This window comes from Heptranchias perlo, chromosome 32, assembly GCF_035084215.1.
Source record: "Heptranchias perlo isolate sHepPer1 chromosome 32, sHepPer1.hap1, whole genome shotgun sequence".
Taxonomy (NCBI): domain Eukaryota; kingdom Metazoa; phylum Chordata; class Chondrichthyes; order Hexanchiformes; family Hexanchidae; genus Heptranchias; species Heptranchias perlo.
The window spans coordinates 19,596,459-19,617,027 of NC_090356.1; the positions used below are offsets into that span (position 1 = coordinate 19,596,459).

General features: G+C 41.7%; 1 protein-coding gene across 5 annotated transcripts in view; it reads left to right on the top strand.

Moving 5' to 3' along the window:
• The window catches only part of foxj3 (forkhead box J3), a 105,117-nt gene that overhangs the window by 71,692 nt on the left and 12,856 nt on the right, over positions 1-20,569 (top strand). For 2 of the 5 annotated variants that reach the window (XM_067970572.1, XM_067970571.1), the window contains 6 exons: positions 3,777-3,905; positions 4,921-5,101; positions 6,750-7,055; positions 13,358-13,459; positions 14,142-14,333; positions 18,135-18,239. In XM_067970572.1, coding sequence (XP_067826673.1) covers positions 3,777-3,905; positions 4,921-5,101; positions 6,750-7,055; positions 13,358-13,459; positions 14,142-14,333; positions 18,135-18,239 — 1,015 coding nt within the window. The remainder of the gene's footprint in view (positions 1-3,776; positions 3,906-4,920; positions 5,102-6,749; positions 7,056-13,357; positions 13,460-14,141; positions 14,334-18,134; positions 18,240-20,569) is intronic. The other 3 variants (XM_067970573.1, XM_067970574.1, XM_067970575.1) reach the window with 3 other exon arrangements.

Sequence of the window (20,569 nt, forward strand, 5' to 3'; positions counted from 1 at the left end):
CAGGTTTGCCCCTCTCACCTTTCTTAAATAATGGAGTTACATTTGCAATTTTCTAATCCAAAGGGACAATTCCTGAATTGAGAGAGCTTTGGAAGGTTATGGTTAAAGCATCTGCAATTTTCTCACCACCTTCCTTTAAAACCCTGGGGTGGAAACCATCAGGTCCTGGGAACTTGTCAGTCTTCAGTGCCATTATTTTTTCTAATACTGTTTTCTTGAGTTGGGATAGTTGAGGCTGGGACAGAGAACTTGTTTATGGATTGGTGATTGGATACTATTTTAGTCAGTTCATTGAGGGAATCTCACCATTATACGGTAGAACATACCACAGAAGATAAAGCTTGGCACCACATGTTTTTATTTTGTGACCTTTGTCTATTTTGCCTCCATTTTCTTTTGCCTTTCTTTCTCCATTTTTTATGTGAGATTCCTGATCAGAGTTAAGTAAAATGTAAATCAGATCAAAATCAAATTAATGTGTAAGCTTGAATTGGGGCTTGTGATTAACTGATACTGTTATGGTAAGAAGTCCCCTGAAAATTGCTTTAATTTTATTTGCAATAAAATTGGGAAACCTATAGTATTGCTATATAGAAAAGTTCCACTGGTGAATAAATACACCATGTTGTGCTGACCCTTCAAGAACCTGTTCAATCCCTGAGCTGCGTTTAATTAGCTGATTTCAATCAGGGCACCAGCTAGGGTTGCTTCAATTATTTTCAGTATCTCTGGGTGGAGAGACATGGAAATCACCCAGCACATACACCTTTGCTTGCTATCTAGTGGTTACTGGTGGAAAGTGAGTCAGTGTAGGTATTAGGTGAGGACAGGATTGGGCTTGGATGTGGCACGTTCTGTCCTTGACGAGCCTGTGGACTCTTGCTGCCTAAGCTCGTGAAGATTGGCCTCTTGGGCAATTTACCAGAGGGCTACCTGTGCCCATGGAACTGTACGCTAGCAGGTATTGGTGCCTTCAGGAGAGGAGGGGCAAAATTGTAAGAGCAATAAGAGTTGTTCAGCAAGTCTCCCCGATTATTCTGTGATCTTTTAGTCCTTGAGAATGCACACAACCAATCAGCCAAGTTGCAAATTGAGAATTGCTATTGGAATTACATCACACCCTTAAAGTAACTATTTTCTTATTCTCCAATATATTTTATCTTAGGTCAGAATTTCTAATTAAATTTACACCTCAGTAACTTAACCTGTCTCGTGTTACAATTTAAATTTATGAAAACATATGCAAAATGCACTGATAAATCTGATTTTGGCAGGCAACATTATACTGGAATCTTTCCAAATTTTTGCCTCTCTCCTGAAGGAAGGTGACTCTTCTTGCTATAAGGGTTCTATGAGCGACTGAACCCTTGAGTACCTCACCCAAGGGCCCATTCTTCATGTGTAAGCCCAGTCAGAGTGTTTCAGCAGCCCACTTAACCATAGAGGAGGATACCACATCTGAGCCCAGTCCTGTTCTCACCTGAGGTCCATCCACAAGTTTTGACGCAGGAGTCGCTGGATAGCAATCAGGAGCGGGAACCTTGGTGGATTATTATTTTTTCCCTTGAAGCCAGATGTAATAACCCAGTGGGTGATCCAGCTACCTCAGCCCAGATTGGCAACTAAAATGGAATATTCTGGCTTCTGGTCTATATGGCTTAGTGCTATACCGAGCTGTGTCTTTTACCCACTAGCCTGTTGGAAGGAGGATAATCTCGATTTCTATAAACTGGAAGTTGATGTACCACCAAAACTAACTTAATCCTTCATTTAGCAGTCGGTTCTTTGGAATTATTTTGGTAATTCTACAAAGGCAAGAAAATAATTATGGGAGAGAGAGGAAGGACACTAAATGTGACCCTCCACATTCCGTGCAAGGAGATTAAAGATGAGCTGAAATTGTGACAATGCCCTACTCAGTCTCAAAAATATCCTTCCACTCCTTTCAAGAGTGATGACCCAGTGAAAGAGTACACAACTGATTAAAGAGTAAGAAATCCCCATACTAAAACAGCCCAATAAAATAAATCATGTGCAGTGATACTGTTGGGACTTCCGAGGTAACGCCACACCCCTTAGAATAAATCTGTGTGTGAGACAGAGAATGCTGCACTCTTCTGCTTTGCATAGTTTATCAGCACTTGACGATTGGTGACTAGAGCATTTAGCTTATTCTTGGAAGTGCATTTATTAATAGAATTAACCCTTAATTAGACTAGTATTTGTATGTTTTATAGCCAGGCATTAGTCTGGTGCAACAGTTGGGGATTTTAAGGTGCACACATGGACTCCTTCAGATTGCATAACACGTCCATATTTAGGAAGCCTTGCATTTATATAATACCATGTCATGTCTCAAAGTGCTTCACATACAATGAATTACTTTGAAATGCAGTCACTGTTCTGTAAACTTAGGGTAGCCATTTTACGCACTCAGATCTCGCAAGCAGCAATGAGATGAATTGCCAGTTATTCTGCTTTTGGTGGTGATGATTGAGGGTGGAATGTTGGCCAGGACACTTGAGAGAAATCGCTGCTCTTCAAACAATGCCATTGGATCCTTAATGTCCACCTGAATAGACAGTTGGGGTCTTTGTTTGATGGAACTTCCAACAATGTTGCACTCCCTCTGTACTGTACTGGAATGTTGACTTGGGTAATGTGCTCAAGTCTTGAAGTGGGTTTGAACCCACCACTTTTTGACTGGTGACTCAGCCACAGTGTTAATACTTTCACTAGGGTTTCAGTAAAGTGGTGGGTAAAGTTTTTGCTCTATGTCTGCTTGAACTGTGCAAAACACCCAGCATTATAATAGTAGGTTTTCGTCTTCCAAAATGGGTAGTGACTAGAGAGAACATCTTGAGCTATATAACACTAGGGTGAAGTACTGGTAGTTAGTCCTATCCCTTGGGGTGGCAGTGGTGAAAGTAGCGGAGACAATGAATTAATATTATTACACAAGAAGCATATTGGCACAACATTAAAGGGGGATGGCCTAGTGTGATTTTTGTTTATTGGCGCCAATGTATAAATAGTCTGGTGATGTTACTGCATTGTTGTTTTTCCCTTGGGGATGCAGTCTGGAACACAAATTTCTTGTAATTGTGCTGCAGCCCGACGCTGGCCAAACTGGACCAACACCAGTTTATGTTGTAAAAGGTGTGTGGTCCTAGTTCTGGAGCAGACTTGGGTATTACACCCCACTTCGGGATTTTAGAGTATAACCAGGGAATATGTATCCTGTTTGAGTCTGTAATTTTGTATAAAGGGCATGAATGAAGAGCGATTTAATCCATTAGAATTCAATGTATTGGAGTCAATGGAAAATGACTTTCAATAGAATATATATGGGTTTGAACAAGTTTATACTACAAGCATCGACTTGCTCATAAGTTGATGTGTATTCTTTTTCTGCTTGTATGTATGTTATACATGTCTGTGTAAAAACACAATCTGGTCATTCTTTTCAAAGCTGCACAGAAACTTGCTTGGATAAAGAAAAGTTGCTTTTACATTGCAGCCCTGGGTTAAGGAGAGAGGTGCTATAGTGGCCTCCTAACGCCCCACAGCTGTTTACATTTCCACCTAGCATCATTCTCTATCAAAGGCTTCTGTTCACAAGGCTTGTGAAAAAGTGGGTTTCTACAGCCACTCAGCAGGGCGAATCAGCAGGTTTATAATTCTAACTGCAGTTTGTTTGTCATCGGTTGCAAGAAGTGCCACAAGGTTTAAGCTCTTGCTAAAGTCTCAAAATGATGGACTCTTTGGTTGTGCAGGTAACACTATATAATACGGATCAGGATGGAAGTGATAGCCCTCGCAGCAGCCTTAACAACAGCCTGTCTGACACGAGTCTAGCCTCAGTCAACCTGAATAATGTCGGCTCTGTCCACAACTACGCACAGGTAAGTTCATGATCTTTGCTGACTCACTGGTTCCATGTGATTATAGTACTGGACCTTTAAGTATCTTGTCGAATCTGGCAGTCAGATTTCATGTTAAAAGGGATTATTGGTATTTCTTTTAGAATTAAATGATAGAAAATAATTTGGAATAATTTTAAGTACTTCTGTTTCATTGTTTTTTTAAAGAAATGAATGGTCCCATCTGATATCTAGAATATGAGAATGTGGAACTTACTACCACATGGGGTATTCAGGCGATTAGCATAGATGCATTTAAGGGGAAGGTAGATAAGTACATGAGGGAGAAAGGCATTGAAGGATTATGGTGATCGGGTGAGATGGAGTAAGGTGGAAGGAGGCTCGTGTGGAGCACAGACCTTTTCAGCTGAATGGCCTGTCACTATGATGTAAATTCTATGTAATTCTAGGAATGGTGCAATGTAGTTACTAAGTCCTGAAATGCAGTTTCAGCTGAAACAGAGCAATACCTTTTTTAAAAAAAAAACGAAAATAATTGAAAACAGAAAACTCAAAAGCTACGCAACGTGGTATAAATAAACTAAACCATAAGGAGATGAAATTAAAAGCTGTGAATGCTAGAAAATTCTGAAATAAAAAGCAATGCTGGAAGCGCAAAACAGGTCATTCAGCATCTGGAAGGGAAAAGGCAGGTTAAAGTCATAGGTGAGACTCTTATCAGGACTGAGTTCTGATGAAAGAGCCCCTCAAAGCCTTAACTAATTTTTTCCTTTCAGATTGCTGACAGACCTGTTCTGTTTTTGAATCATGAGTAGGGGTTTGCAGAGAAGTTAAGCACTTCTTGATGCTCAAGTACATCCTGTCCTTTCAGTCTCATGGTTGGATTACAAGATCTGATATCACTTGGTGTTTAATTTCTCAGCTACCTCTCTTTCCCACTCCACGCCTACATGTAGATGTGTAGCCTGTGAATTTTCAATTGGTATGCCGCTTACTAGGCTCTACATTGAGAGGTTGTGTGTTTGCATTTGTACAGGTGACAAACCGGGCTGATACAGTCTCCCAGAGTCTAACACCTCAACAACAACAGCAACAACAATATAACATGCCTGAGAGGGATACTAAACCTTCCTTCTCAGAATACAACTTTGAAGATCTGAGTGCCTCCTTCCGTAGCCTTTATAAATCGGTCTTTGAGCAGTCTCTCAGCCAGCAGGGTGAGTGTGGACTCAATGTCCTACTTGTGCTGTGTTTTGCATATTCTCTAACTAAATACTGGTTTCATACTATTCCAATTACATTGAGCTTTTTTTCTAACATGGAATGTGGTAACCGTAACAATTTAAAAAACCTTTTAACCCAAAGTTGATTTGTGATTATTTAATATTTTCTTTGTATTTTATGTGACTTGGAAGTATTATCTTGGGTGTTATTTTCCACCAATCTATAATTGAAAAAAGTGTGGATTATTTGAAAGAGAGGGAGAATTAATGTCCCATCCCGATTGATCAGGAATGTGGGTTAGTGTTGTGAGAAACAGGTCTACATTTGCTGAGATCTGCGTCCAAATCCAGGGCCAGCAGTTCTTTCTGTAGCAATGGTACTCAATACACTTGCGGATTGTTTGTGTCCTGTCTCACATTCGCCCGATATCCATGGAAAACCAGCCTTGTATATCTCTAGGCCTCTTCACAGCTTATCTAGCTGCTGATTGAGTTGAATTCAGTGCTGTTTCCTCTCCTTTTCTTACTCTCTTACAAAGGAAGGGAGCCAGATGGGTGGTTCATATGGCAAATGTAAGGACTCTATTAATAGAACTGTTCAGTGGAACTGTTAGTCCCGCAGTATCTTTTCTTCCTGTGGGAAGGTGCCAGCTCTTGGCAACTGGCCACGGTGACATGATTGAAATCAGGAGCTCACTGTGTGGGGAAGTGCAAGCACGAATGCATGTCGCATCACTCCCTGATGCAGCATACAGCAGCACTCGAGCATGACCCTCGAGTGCTGTAGCGTGTGAATGAATCTTAAGGTTACATTCTTTGATAGCAAGGAAAGTCTTCAAACACTACCAATTGTGCTACATATGACTAAAGTGCTTATAAAATGGATGCCTGATCGGCAAGTGTGGTCATGTAGATCCATAGTTTATTTTCCAGTATTTAACATATTGTGTAATGTGTACTTCATGTTTGTAAACAGTTTCAAATAACATTGACATTTATCCTATACACTTCATATAAAGTTACAAATTCCAGTCTCCATTACAACTTACATAGAACTTGTCATTTCCAATTTAAGATCAGCAACGGTTTTTGCTTTGAAGTAGATGAAATGTGACATTGGGTGTACTGCACATATACATAATATTTTTCTTGTAAAGTGAGATCAGTTGTACCCCAGAATACCGGATTCCTCCAAACTATCCTTTCCGGTTCCTCCTAATCTCCAAATACGCCATCCTACATCCCCATTGTTAAAATCAAGACTCAGCGCATTGTCTCCTGCTCCAACTCATTCATTCCCAGGATCGCAAACCTGTGGACCTTCTGAACGCCTTGTCTTCCCTCTCCCCTATAATATCGGGGCTTTTAAAGCACAAGCCTGGACTACTACTTGATTTATCTTTTCTTTTTTTCATCTTGAGATGTCCTGCACAATGGATCTTGGCCATTCACCTGTGTTTTTCAGTAACATAAGATGTTCATAGACCAGTGAGTTAGTGTTCATATCTATGATTATTGACCAGAGAATAGTCCATACTTCAAAACAATGCAGATTCATTTAGTGTTTGTTGATACTTGGCATGACTAATGGTTTGTACACAAATATATTAGTGTCTTGATATTCAACCCTTTTGTTTTTAAGGAATGATCAACCTGTCCTCTGAGGCATCACAGCCAACCCACACGTCCTGTTCCTACCAGCATTCTCCCAGCAGTACTGTCAGCACCCACCCGCACAGCGGACAGAACAGCCTGGCCAACAGCCATGCCAGCAGCCTCGGAGGTGGTGGGGGAGGGACGCAGGTGCAACTGGCGCAACATCAGATCCACGCGCAACACACTCACCACCAGCACCATCAGCACCAACATCCGCAGCACCAGCCAAACCAGCAACACCATCAACAGCACCACCATCATCAACAGCAACAACACATGGCCTGCAATATTGGTAAGAATAGTTTACTCTCTCTCTTTGCACTGTAGTTTCAGAATTATCTTGATTATTCAGTGTTTTTAGTCGGGGGTGGGGGGTATTCATGAGTCACAAATATTGAAGTATGCAAAAGCGTCAAATTCCACCCCCCCCCCCCCACCAAGTTTTTCTGCCCCCTCCTGAAAGCATGGACTGTTCCTGGGGATTTTTAAAAAGCAGCAAATGCTGGCAATCTGATGCATGTGCTTTGTAATTGCAGCACTTTTTGACTGACCCTGGAGAAGAGTTCCATAGTCCTCCATTAGCTCATCAGGTGTCAGCTTTGGCACAATGGTAGCACTCTCGCCACTGAGGCCGACTGAGGGAGTGCTGCGCTGTCAGAGATGCTGCCTTTTGGATGAGATGTTAAACCGTGGTCCATCTTCCACCCCCCACCCCCCCCAAACCTCAGGTGGCTGTAAAAGATCCCATGGCACTATTTGAAGAAGAGCAGTGGACTTCTCCCACTGTCTTGACCAACATTCGTTAGAGGCACTGAGCCCAATTTGTCGTATCCCTAATGCCAGCCAACTCAGAACAGCAGACTCAGCACAGACTGGGGATGAATCCTGTGACCTTTCTGTTCTGTGTTGTTCACTACCACACTGGATGGCACCTTTATCTACGGAGGCATTCAGGGGGCACAATTTTTTAATTGAACTGAGCTGAAAACTGGAATTGGCAACACTATTAACCAGAATACCCTTAGACCATTACATTTAGAGAGGTACAAGTTACAGGATTGTGACTGGCCAGTGGGCAAGTCACTGCATTCTACCCCATTGTGTTTTCCATACCCAGAGCTGCTTATGTGTAGGCTTTATACAGACTGTTGTTAGCAAACATCTTTGTGTCTGTAAGGTATAGGATGTAATATATCAATTTTTATTGTGTTCATGGCCCAATAAATTTAATGCTGCTCAGTGGCCTCACTTAGTCACTGATCCTGCTGGGTAGTGATTTAGTGATTATTATTTCAGATCCTGCTGCAGTCAGATGCTGTAGGTGTCAGACAAAGGCCCCTAATATCAAGGACTAAATCCAGTTGTACAAATGTTATGGTTTAGAAGTAGTTTCAGCATTAACCAAGCATGCCAGTATGTTTCCTAATTAATTGATGTAAGGAATCTTACAACACCAGGTTATAGTCCAATAATTTTATTTTAAAATCACAAGCTTTCGGAGATTATCCCCTTCGTCAGGTGAATGAGTGAAAGATTCTCAAATCGCATATCTTATATTAGGCTGGGACAGCATCACACCAATCAAAAGGTGTCGTTTTTGTTCAAACAGGCCAGTCACGGAGAACAGCACGTCCCAGTACACTGGATATACATTGTGTCAATTACACAGACAGAAAGAAAGAGACCCAAATGGCAGAGAGAGCGAGAGAATATTAAAACACATAACTTTTTTTCCCCCTTTTTGCTGGTGGGGTTACGTGTAGCGTGACATGAACCCAAGATCCCGGTTGAGGCCGTCCTCATGGGTGCGGAACTTGGCTATCAACTTCTGCTCGACGATTTTGCGTTGTCCTGTGTCTCGAAGGCCGCCTTGGAGAACGCTGACCCGAAGATCAGTGGCTGAATGTCCTTGACTGCTAAAGTGTTCCCCGACTGGGAGGGAACCCTCCTGTCTGGCGATTGTTGCGCGGTGTCCGTTCATCCGTTGTCGCAGTGTCTGCATGGTCTAGCCAATGTACCATGCTCCGGGGCATCCTTTCCTGCAACGTACGAGGTAGATGACGTTGGCCGAGTCACAGGAGTATGAACCATGTACCTGGTGGGTGGTGTCCTCTCGTGTGATGGTGGTATCCGTGTCGATGATCTGGCATGTCTTGCAGAGGTTGCCGTGGCAGGGTTGTGTGGTGTTGTGGACGCTGTTCTCCTGAAAGCTGGGTAATTTGCTGCGAACGATGGTCTGTTTGAGGTTGGGTGGCTGTTTGAAGGCGAGTAGTGGAGGCGTGGGGATGGCCACCCAACCTCAAACAGACCATCGTTCGCAGCAAATTACCCAACTTTCAGGAGAACAGCGTCCACGACACCACACAACCCTGCCACGGCAACCTCTGCAAGACATGCCAGATCATCGACACAGATACCACCATCACACGAGAGGACACCACCCACCAGGTACATGGTTCATACTCCTGTGACTCAGCCAACGTCGTCTACCTCGTACGTTGCAGGAAAGGATGCCCCGGAGCATGGTACATTGGCGAGACCATGCAGACACTGCGAAAACGGACACCGCGCAACAATCGCCAGACAGGAGGGTTCCCTCCCAGTCGGGGAACACTTTAGCAGTCAAGGACATTCAGCCACTGATCTTCGGGTCAGCGTTCTCCAAGGCGGCCTTCGAGACACAGGACAACGCAAAATCGTCGAGCAGAAGTTGATAGCCAAGTTCCGCACCCATGAGGACGGCCTCAACCGGGATCTTGGGTTCATGTCACGCTACACGTAACCCCACCAGCAAAAAAGGGGAAAAAAAGTTATGTGTTTTAATATTCTTCCTCTCTCTCTGCCATTTGGGTCTCTTTCTTTCTGTCTGTGTAATTGACACAATGTATATCCAGTGTACTGGGACGTGCTGTTCTCCGTGACTGGCCTGTTTGAACAACAACGACACCTTTTGATTGGTGTGATGCTGTCCCAGCCTAATATAAGATATGCGATTTGAGAATCTTTCACTCATTCACCTGACGAAGGGGATAATCTCCGAAAGCTTGTGATTTTAAAATAAAATTGTTGGACTATAACCTGGTGTTGTAAGATTCCTTACATTTGTCCACCCCAGTCCATCACCGGCATCTCCACATCATAATTAATTGATGACATAGTTGCTGATTCTGTGATACTCTTATTATACATCAGTGCGGTCAGTAGAATTTTGGTGTATCGTAATGGGCATATGAAATTTACGTACTATAATCACTTCAACTAAAAATGCCCAGTAGTGCAATTCTATACTCTGCCCTTCTAAACTTGGGTTGTGCCTAGCGAGTGCTTTTTGAGCTGTATAACACTTGGGTGAAGTACTGATGTTTATTTGTCTGTCACTGGAGTTGGGAGCAGTGAACCAATTTGAGACAGTGAATTAAGAGCATCACAGAAGACGAGTATTTCACAGTGTTAAGTGTAGTGACCTGGATGAAAATGTCTTTCCCATATGAAATTGATGATAAGGCTTTTGACAGCATTGTGTATATCAGTACAGGAGTGCTATACGCTAAGATTTTACAGCTGTAATCTTATTAATGGCAACTCTCAAAACTCTGAATTTATCATATCTGTTGAGCTGAGGAGGGTGTCAGCTGGTTTAGTTGATGGTACTCTTGTCCCTGAAGGTTGTGGGTTCAAGCTCCACTCCAGAACTTGAGCGCATAATCTAGACTGATACTTCAGTGCAGTACCGTGAAAGGTGCAGAATTGTTGGGAGTATTGGTCTTTGACTATGTTAAAAAGAGGCTTCATCTGTCTGTTTGGGTGGACATGAAAAAATTCATGTAGCACTATTTGAAGAAGAGCCGGAATTTCTCCTGGTGCCCTGACCAACATTCTTCCCTCAACCAAGACCACTAAAAACAATTTAAAGAGTCATTCATCTCATTTACTGTTTGTGGGAACTTATGCACAAATTGGTTGCTGCATTGTCTGGATAGCACAGTGACTACAGTTCAGGAAGTAATTCTTTGGATGTAAAGTATTTTGGGATGTTGATATGTTATATAAATGTAAGTTCTTTCTAATACAGATGTAGGGCATATCAGATCTGTGCAGGTTGATACGGGTACCTGGTATGGGTACCTGGCAACAAATTAGGTTGTAAATAAATGGAGAGTTTGAACCAAAGCTACATATGAACCCTGAGATTTTTTTGAGAAAAGGATAAATGTTGGTTATATATCTGAAATAAAAACAAAATTCTGGAAATAAACAGCACATCCATCAGCATCTGAACAGAAAAGGCAGGTTGACCATTCAGACGGAAACCCTTGAACAGTTCAGACATGAAGCTGTCTTTTTTTAAACATTTGGTACATCTGCTACGCACTTCCAGCATTTTCTGTCTTTATATCTGAACCCTGATTTGGTTATGGTGACATTTACATGTTTTTCTGTCAGCATTTACCATTATAAGTTGCTGTCAACATTTTCCATTAAATTTTGCTATGTAGACTGTCACAGGCTCTAGCCACTAGTTGGTTCTGTGGAGCGAGTTTCTGAAGTCTCCCTCCCAACTGCATTGTCATCCTTTATAATGGGGAAAAATTTATGTAAACGTGAACATTTTATAAGGGGAAAACACTGTAAGCAGGCACCTGATGTGATGTAGTTACACATCTATGGCCACTAGGTGGTGATGTGGCACCTGGTTTCCTATCTCCAGCCACCATTTTCGTTCTACAGGTATGTTTTTGCCTGTTTAATTTTATTCCACCTGCTGGGACTCTCCTTCAGCTCCCCCTAGCACTGCTCCACTGTCCTTCCTCCCAGACCCTGGAGCCATTCTCCCTCTGAGTTTCATCTGGACATACCTCATTGCTTTTGGCCTAACAGCTTTGGTCTCCCTCAACACGCCATCCTGTCCCTGTCACTCCAGGTCCTCCCTCCGGCCTCCTCTATGTACCTGCATCAGGCACCTTTTGCTACCATGCTTCCTCCCTCCCGCAACCCACTCTGCTTCTACCCTGCTGTCCTCCTGTTTTCTATGAGCTGTGACTTCCACAATCGTCCTGCTTCTTTCTCCTCACTTTTCCTTTCTCACCTGCCCCAAATTGGGTTCTTCAACCAGATTTCGAACATGGCCTGTGTTCTTTCAGCCCAGTCTCCCGTGTCAGTTCCTGCCCTGGACCCAAGTCCCATCCTATTCCCTGCTTCCTGGTGCTAAACTGGGAAGCAGCAGTTTGTTTTTAAAGGGCTTCTAGCACTATAATTTGAGTTGGTGTCTTCAGCAGAGGCCAGGGAAAATATTGAAAACTCTTTTAACTTTTATTAATTAGCTATTTCTTGTGCTGCAGGTCGCAAGGCTCAGGTTCTTGATAGAAAACACAGGTGTCAGGGCCCAATGCAGTGTCATCGCTTACTGCAGAAGTACACAGACTGACTTGAGCAAAGTCTTTAATAGCATCAGCAGTAAATGCTTGAAAGAGCTATTTTTTACTGTTGGAAATCTTTGAGCTAGATTTTTAAAAAATGTTGCAAATGTCTGCATTGACTCCTAGAAGTTCTGAGCTTGGGCGGTGAATGCAGTTATTGGTTGAATATAGTAATTTGACTGAGGTGTGTCTCTCCATTGTGATGCATTTAGTAAGGAGGTTATAATGTCTTTGTAGATCGTTTAATGTGTTTGAATATTGTGGTTTTTGTTGAAATAATTGGTAACATTTGACAAAAATCAAATGGTACAATACCAATAGCCATTTTACACCAGGCCTAAAACTTTTGTAGTCATTTAACAACCTGTATCTTCACAGGATGGTTTGACCTGAGTGATTCAATAGATTGAAAATATTCATATCTGGGTAAATGATGTTGAACAGGGGTTTTAAACTTGACCTCATCCCCAACTTTGGTAACATTGGGGCTGCATAACTGTGAGAACCAAACCCAAAAATGGGCAAACAGATAGTTTGGTTGCAAATACCTGGTGGGGGAAAGATTGTTGTTTGAATCCTTTTTACTTTGAATGTTGTTTTTGAAGTGAGGGGAGTTCCTCCGATGGCTAAATAGGTAAATTCATCACCTGATCTAATAATAAGCCACATAAAATGGAAGGTCCCAGGTTCAATCCCTGGTCTGTGCTGAATTTTCTGATCTCAACCAAGCTGGTGGTAGTTTGTGCGACAATTTACCCTGATATCATTGGCCTAAGGAGAAAGTAAAGAACAAGCTTTAATCTATCTTATCAAATCCTCCAGATGTCTTGAAGTGCATTACAACCAATGAGTTACTTTTAAAGTACAATCGCTGTTGTTATGAACGCAGCAGTAAATTTTCACTCAAGGTCCCACAAACAATAAATAAATTAACCATTAATCTGTTTTGGTGGCATTGGTTGATGGAAAAATTCCAAGCCAAGTTTGTGCTCGCATCCATAGTGCCTCAGACAAGACTGCTACCAACTGAGCCAAGCTGACACTGCATTAAGAAAGAGGATAAATAGCTCAGATTGCTGGTATAATTCAGCAATGTTTTTTTTAATCATATTTGTGATGAGCCTTCAGCATTATGTTGTTCTAATGCTCTTCGTTGGTGGATTTATGGCTGTTGTAGGCATTCCTTCTGATTGGTGCATGAATCTGGACACTCTGAAGGAGAGTTTCCGTATTGCTAGCAGTTTCAACTGGTCTGATGTGGATCTCTCCCAGTTCCAAGGTAGGTTGTTGGTAATGTGGAGCTGTGCTCCCTACCCACTCTGGCTAATTGGAGCTCTCCAAGGTGCAGGTTCCTGCTTCCTGTAAGCAGAAGTAGTAAAATGAAGACTTGCCAATTTAAAAATAAAATAAAATCCAGGTCTGTGAAACTTTTTAGACCTACAAAATGTTATAATTAAACACGTATGCCTGTGTGTTTTAGGGCAATTTCTTTCTGCTGGGGGAGGTTAGACGGTAGCTTTTTCTGCTATAATATCCCTGTATAATTTGGGAGCTTCATCTCTGAGCTACAGAGCAGAAGTATTTTGCAGTAAAGTCTCCTTAACCTCATGCAAGTTTGCATTTAGTTCTGGCCTGACTCTGGTTTTAAAATTGTAGATTAATCTGTTTGTAATGCCATGCTGACCACACATCCACAAACCAACCTGACCCTGTGCACACAATAAAATTGGCTGACTGACTTCGTGCTCAATGTGTGGAGCTAAATTAGGGATTAGCGTTCTTTATTTTATTGAATTTTATTTTTGCCATTTTATTTGGTTAATCCTTTTGTTTATGTTGCTGTAGTTTGCCATTTAAAAAAAATACCTGCTTTGCCTGTCAGGCTGTGGACCCATTGGTTCTTTAGCCTCTTGTTTCCCTGGATTCTCTCCTTAACGCTCTGTCATGCCTTTTATCCGCAGGTCTGATGGAGAGTATGAGACAGGCGGATCTCAATAACTGGTCACTCGATCCTGTTCAGTTTGCGGACTTGTGCTCTTCCCTAAACCAGTTCTTCACACAAACTGGTCTGATCCAGTCACAAGGGAACATGCAGCCCTCGGTTTGTCACAGCACAATGCATACGCAGAAACCAAACCAGCACATCAGTACAGGTATAGACTCCAAAACGTAGAGCTAGTTACAGCTTTTTCATTTATCGATAAGTATTCACACAGGTGAAGCTTTAAAGATGGTTAATCTTTTGTTTGTTAGGCCATGGCAATTCAGTAAATTGTTGCTCAGATTTAACCCCAGGAAAAAGTACCAAGCAGGCCATTATTTTTTAATTTATGTTTATCTTTTATAAGTTTTAATTTACTTTGGAAGGACAGGGAAAGCAGCCACCATTATCGTGCAAAAGAAAGGAGTTTGGTTTTATCTACATCTGAATCTCATTCATTACAAACCAGATTTTTTTAAAAACCGTGTGCGTCTTTGCAGCCTAATTGATAGCACTATCAGTTTGTGCACTGTGTCCCGGGTGTCTATGTAGATTTGTGTCAAACACACCAAGTACCTGCACATAAAAGGCTGCGACAATTTGAGCAAGATGCTTCTGTTCAGCTCCTGAAATCCAAAAAGAGGGGGGATCAAACTTGCAATAAAGGAGCAAGACCTTCAGCCTGGTTATCATTTGATGATCTGTGTTTATAATTGTGGTGAAGCAATAAAATGAAACCCCCCTCCCCACCCCCAAACGTGCTTCATATCAGATAATTTGGTAACAACAGAGCTTTGCAACTCAGCTCAGCCTGGTGACACTCTCCCTTATTCTCTAACTCCTAACCTGCAATTTATGTTTACAGCATTCTGCTCACCAAGTTTAGCAGCTCCTAATTGTACCTGTCTTTTGAAATTAACTGTTCCTATTTTTATTTTTTTACAGCTTCTCTGCTCCCTGTGCTACAGTTTACCAACATTCTGCTTAATTCTTGCAGGTTTCTCCAATTCCCCATGATTACTTTTGTTTGCTTTTACCTACTTCTTGCACATTTTATTTCGCCTTATACAGATCATCTGTTCCACACTAGATCTCCCTCTTCATATTTGCAATACGTCGATCTCTGTTTTGTAGTTCTCCAACTCCAGAGCCCGTTAGTTTCTAATTACATTTGACAGCTTTTTTGCTTCCTGTTTGCTACTGACTAGTTTCTCGCACCACATGCCAGCTTTCAGTTGCCCATTGCAGCTAATGTTCTCCATATTTTAGTCACCATTTACAGCCATCTCTCTTATTGCAAGCACTGGCTATTATTCCCTATGCTCTACTAAACAGCATTACAAAGCTCATAATTAAGAATGTAGAAGTACCAGTCAGTAGCTAATTGAGGCCATTGGTCTATTACAAAAATAGAGCTTGGCCTATCTGGTGTTATAAGTTAGTAACTCCTCTGATGGCTCGTTTGGTTGAGGCAGTAAGTAGCTGTGCCATATAGATCAAGAAGGTCCCAGTTCAATCCCTGTTCTGTGCTGATTTTGCCCAAGGCAGTGGTAGGGGGCTATAATTGGCCTCAGCACCCTGGAGTTAGGAAAAGGAAATTCTGTCAAGAGTTCCTGCTCCCAATCACAATCAAATGATTCCTGCTCGGCCACTCACTACTGTAACGATCTGAGCTGTTGAGTGTATATAGAGACTGACCGGATCAGGTATGGGTGTGATGCAGTTGAATAGCCTACTGCCACGCACACATGAAGAATGAGTGCTTGAGCAAGGTGGATGGTGACCAATGTTTATTCTTTTCTCAACTTCCTTTCCTATTGTAAACAATTTTACAACACCAAGTTATAGTCCAGCAATTTTATTTTAAATTCACAAGCTTTCGGAGGCTACCTCCTTCCTCAGGTGAACGATGTGGAAATGTGATGAGACAAGTAACACTATATTTAAATACAGTATGTGGAATGGAAAGTAAGTACAGTACTTCAACATAATTGGTCAAAAAACAATTTATTGCTCTGACCCTGTTCCAAAGAAGCTGCTTTTTTAATTGAGAAGGGATTTCCACATCGTTCACCTGAGGAAGGAGGTAGCCTCCGAAAGTTTGTGAATTTAAAATAAAATTGCTGGACTATAACTTGGTGTTGTAAAATTGTTTACAATTGTCAACCCCAGTCCATCACCGGCATCTCCACATCATCCTTTCCTATTGGTCTCATTGCTTTGTCTCCACCCAAGGGATCTGGCAGATACTCAGCTCGATCCGAGGTCTTTGCCACTGCCTCTAATCATCCACAAGGAGTTGTGCGAGTGGCCCAGTGATGTCCTGAATTTCTCTTCCATCCTGTTGGGAAACACTGGTCTTCACTCAGGACCTCCTTATAATAATAACAGCTCAGACAACAGAATCTTGTATATGAACATCATGTTGGATCTCCACTGTGCTGTGCTTCACATTGTCTTAATTTCTTAAACTTCACTGAGTGTGTTGTGTGCAATTTCAGAATTAGAAAATAAAGCCTCTCTCCCTTTAATATTGGGTTAGTAAATGGGTCTGAGAAACAAAATTGCCATGAGCCAACGGTAAATATTTAAATTCTGATTATTTTGTTAATGCGTTAATAAAAGCTACTGTAAAAATGTGCATGTGTACAATGCTATGTGCATTGATAGACAAATTTGCTATTTGTGATGTTCTTCCCCAGTTGAAGGCTGTTTAAAAACTCAGTGTTTCTCAACAACCCCTTAGTGTTTGGAATCTATTCAACTTGCTAGGGTTTCCTCCCTTGATCTGATCACTGGTTTTACATGGCAGTGCCAACAAGAAACAATTTTAAATTTGTGTAAATGTTCACTTATGCATGCACCCATTTTGTTAGATCAACTTAAGAGGAAAAACTTAAATCTTGCTAATATCAAATTTCACAACAAATGAAGGAAATTGTGATGAGACAAGTAACACTATATTTAAATACAGTATGTGGAATGGAAAGTAAGTACAGTACTTCAACATAATTGGTCAAAAAACAATTTATTGCTCTGACCCTGTTCCAAAGAAGCTGCTTTTTTAATTGAGAAGGGATTTCAGTGATGGGTAATGGAATGCTTATCTAGTTTTTAACTCTAAAGTCAGGTATACCAACAGAGTAAAGCTTTATTTACTCTGACCACAGGCAATGTGTCCTAAACCATAACCTCAGAGGAGTTCACCCTTGTACACCACTGTGACGTTCTTCCATTTGCCGTGCCTACATTCCCTGCAGCAAGTGAGACGGACAGTCCCAGTGTGGTTTATGGAGAGTTTTATGTGATGGATTTGTGCCACTGGGAAACTGGGTTGAGTCTGCCCAAACTCATTTCACATAGAACTGTTACAGCCAGCAGCAAGAGGAGACTTTTCGTCCATCAGTCGGGGCCAGATTCAAACCCAGGTCCAAAGATGAAAGTGCAGCGTGCTCACCTTTCTTGTGGCATTCTTGGTGTTATTCTAAATTTAGAAATAACTCGTGTGTGTGATAGGGATGAGTAAAAGATTTGGATTATTCTCGTCCCCTTTAAGGGACAAATAATATTACGTCCTCAAATGTTACCTTGTATTGAAAAAAAATTAATGCTGAAGATGGGTTTAATTTAATGCTACGTGCAGTTGGTATGAGTCAGCAAACATGACACAAAAATGGAAAAAGAACAGTCGGCGATGAAATTTTCAAAGCAGCCATCCAGCATGTTTTTCACAAAGTGGGAACAAATGATTGAAAGATTTAATGTTCTTCTGCTTAATTAGTCACATACAAATGCACCAATTTCTTTATCAGTTCTGTACATTTCCTCAAATTGCCCTTTATTTGTTGGGGAACAGGCCAGATATGTTCATTTGTATCTGACACTGATGCCGGATCTGATTGTTTAACACTGTTGGTGTGTTTGTTTGCACTGAAGTGGTGATTTCTCACTCCTGCACCACTTTCTCACACAGGAAGCTTGTACATTGACTCCAGACAAAACCTTCCTGCTTCAATGATGGGGCCCCCTGGGTACCCCCATCTCCCACCTCTCAGTACCCCAGGACCAGCCATGACAGGTAATTGCCCCATGTTAACTGCTTATCCCTGGGGCTGGTACTCTATCATTTTACTCCCTTCTTTCTCTTCCCTTTTGACCTGCATGTTGTATGCATGTCTGGGATCCTGGGTGCATCTTACTTGCATGTTTCTGCCGGAGACTGGAAACGGTTAGAAGTGGGAATGGTTTTGCAGTCAACCTGTTTTTGTAATGCATCCTTAAACAGGGCAGGCACTGGTGAGAATAGGACTTCTGAGGTATCATTTTGCTCATTGTCCAATTTATAAGTGCCTTGTCAGCATGGCTTGGTAGTTAGCACTTGCCTCCAAGTCGGGAGGTTGAATTTCAAGTCCCAAAGTACTTCCTAATCCATTAATTCCTTTGGAATGTCCTGAAGATATGATAAGGGACTATATAAATGCAAGTTCCTTTCTTAAAAAAAATACAGCTGCTCCAGAATTGTATTATAACAGATCCCTGGCTACTTCACTATGAATTCCTGATGCAGTCGCCCCTCTCAAGTTTGTGGTCAGATTAATTCACATTTGATGACTCCCCAAAAGTTCACAACTTAAAATTCCTAGAGGTTGAAACCCTATATTCAATTTAGTTGAACCTGAATCATTTTCCTCCCCAACATCTCCTTTCTCCTCTAATTTTGAGCAAAATATTACCATCCATTATGGAGCCCTGAACTAACTGGTACCTCAGCCTATCTGCATGCAGATCTGTTTTATTACAAATGATTTACCACTGAAGAGCATTTTTCAACCCAAGACTTTCACGCAAGAACTTAGTGCATTCACCAGCGCGTTCAAAAACAGAGGAGACTTGTTCTTAACGCCTAGATCATTAGTGCTGGGATAAAATGCACCGCCAAATGCAATTTGCACACACTGCATAGCGTAAAGAAACGCAGAGGAATAATTAAGCACTGCTATTTGCATTTACAGACTGGCCTTTCTGTGTAATGCTGTCTGGAAGCAGCGTTTCAGTAGTGAAGGGAATAAATTAGTTTCGTAGCGAGCAAGTCAACATAATGGGATGAAATTTATTCTGTTCTGCATCTTTTTGAAAATACGCATTTCCGTTGTACACTGCTACAAACAAATGGGAAAATTCCAAATGCTGCCCCTTAATCCCCACTCCTGTCAACTACAAGTGGTCTATTCCTTCAGAGGAATGCTGTATAGGGTGGCTGGGTAAAATGTGCATTGGCACATCAGTGCATTGGCAAAAATATGCTTCATTTTATTATGAAGTGACTACTACACCATGGAGTTGGAGTTTCTAATTAGCTCACTCAGTGACTACTTTGGTTCAGATACACTGCTGTTACCATACAAACCAGAATGTCCCAGGTTCATTTCTCAGTCTGTGCGGAGGTAGCTAATCATGGGCAGGGTGCTAGCAGGGGGTTGCTTCTAGATTAGCGAAGAGAAAAATCAGGCATCCTGCTCCTGTTTGCTATTCAGTGACCCCTGCTGGAAGTGTGCGCATGTGTGGACATCAGATAAGGGCAGCCTTGAGCTTGATCGGATGCCCCAATGGTGAAGTAACCCACCAGCATTCATCAAGACTCACGTGAAGAATGACCACTTGGCTTAGATACTGGAGGGCGACCTGCACCCATGGATCTCTGCCCAATCATGAATCTCTCCCACACAATATACTGTTAATACTCCTGCCTTTCTGTTTTTAAAAATGGTATACTTCTGTTGAGATTATTTTGGGGTGGAAGAGTAGCGTGTTTTGTAGCTGTATGTTCCTGGATTAAAGGCAGGAAGGAGTGTTAACATGCTGTACATTCTGGGGAGCTCTCATGATGCTGGTTTGTTTTGATATGCCTTCAAAGTAAAGCTGTAGTTGCAGTCACTGCACTGTGATAAGTCAGCTTATCAGTATAAACATCTTTTCTTTCATGTAACCGTATCAAAAATTGTTTGTGCATTTCTTGTGCTATATGCTGAACTCAGCAACTTTTAAAATATTGCAGCTTGATTCAGATTCACCTTGTAAACTCTAATGTATGTACTCTCATGTAAAGCAACCTATTCTCCAAAAGTCGAATCAAATCCTCCAAAAATTCAAATTCTTGCATGAGGGCCACCAAAATTTGCATCTTCATGTCAGCTTGTGTCCACAAATACATTTTCTCTGTTCTCGTTTCAGCCACTGTCCTCCGAACATCTGCTGCTCTACCATTGTGATATTTAAATGGCAGATCTTTCCCTAGACTGCAGTCCTGGTTGCGCTGGTAACTTCAAATCTCCTCTCACTGTACTTACCCTGTTGGTCGGTCTTTGATTTTAAATCAGCAGCGAGAGTCTAAAGCAATGTTGGGAGGGA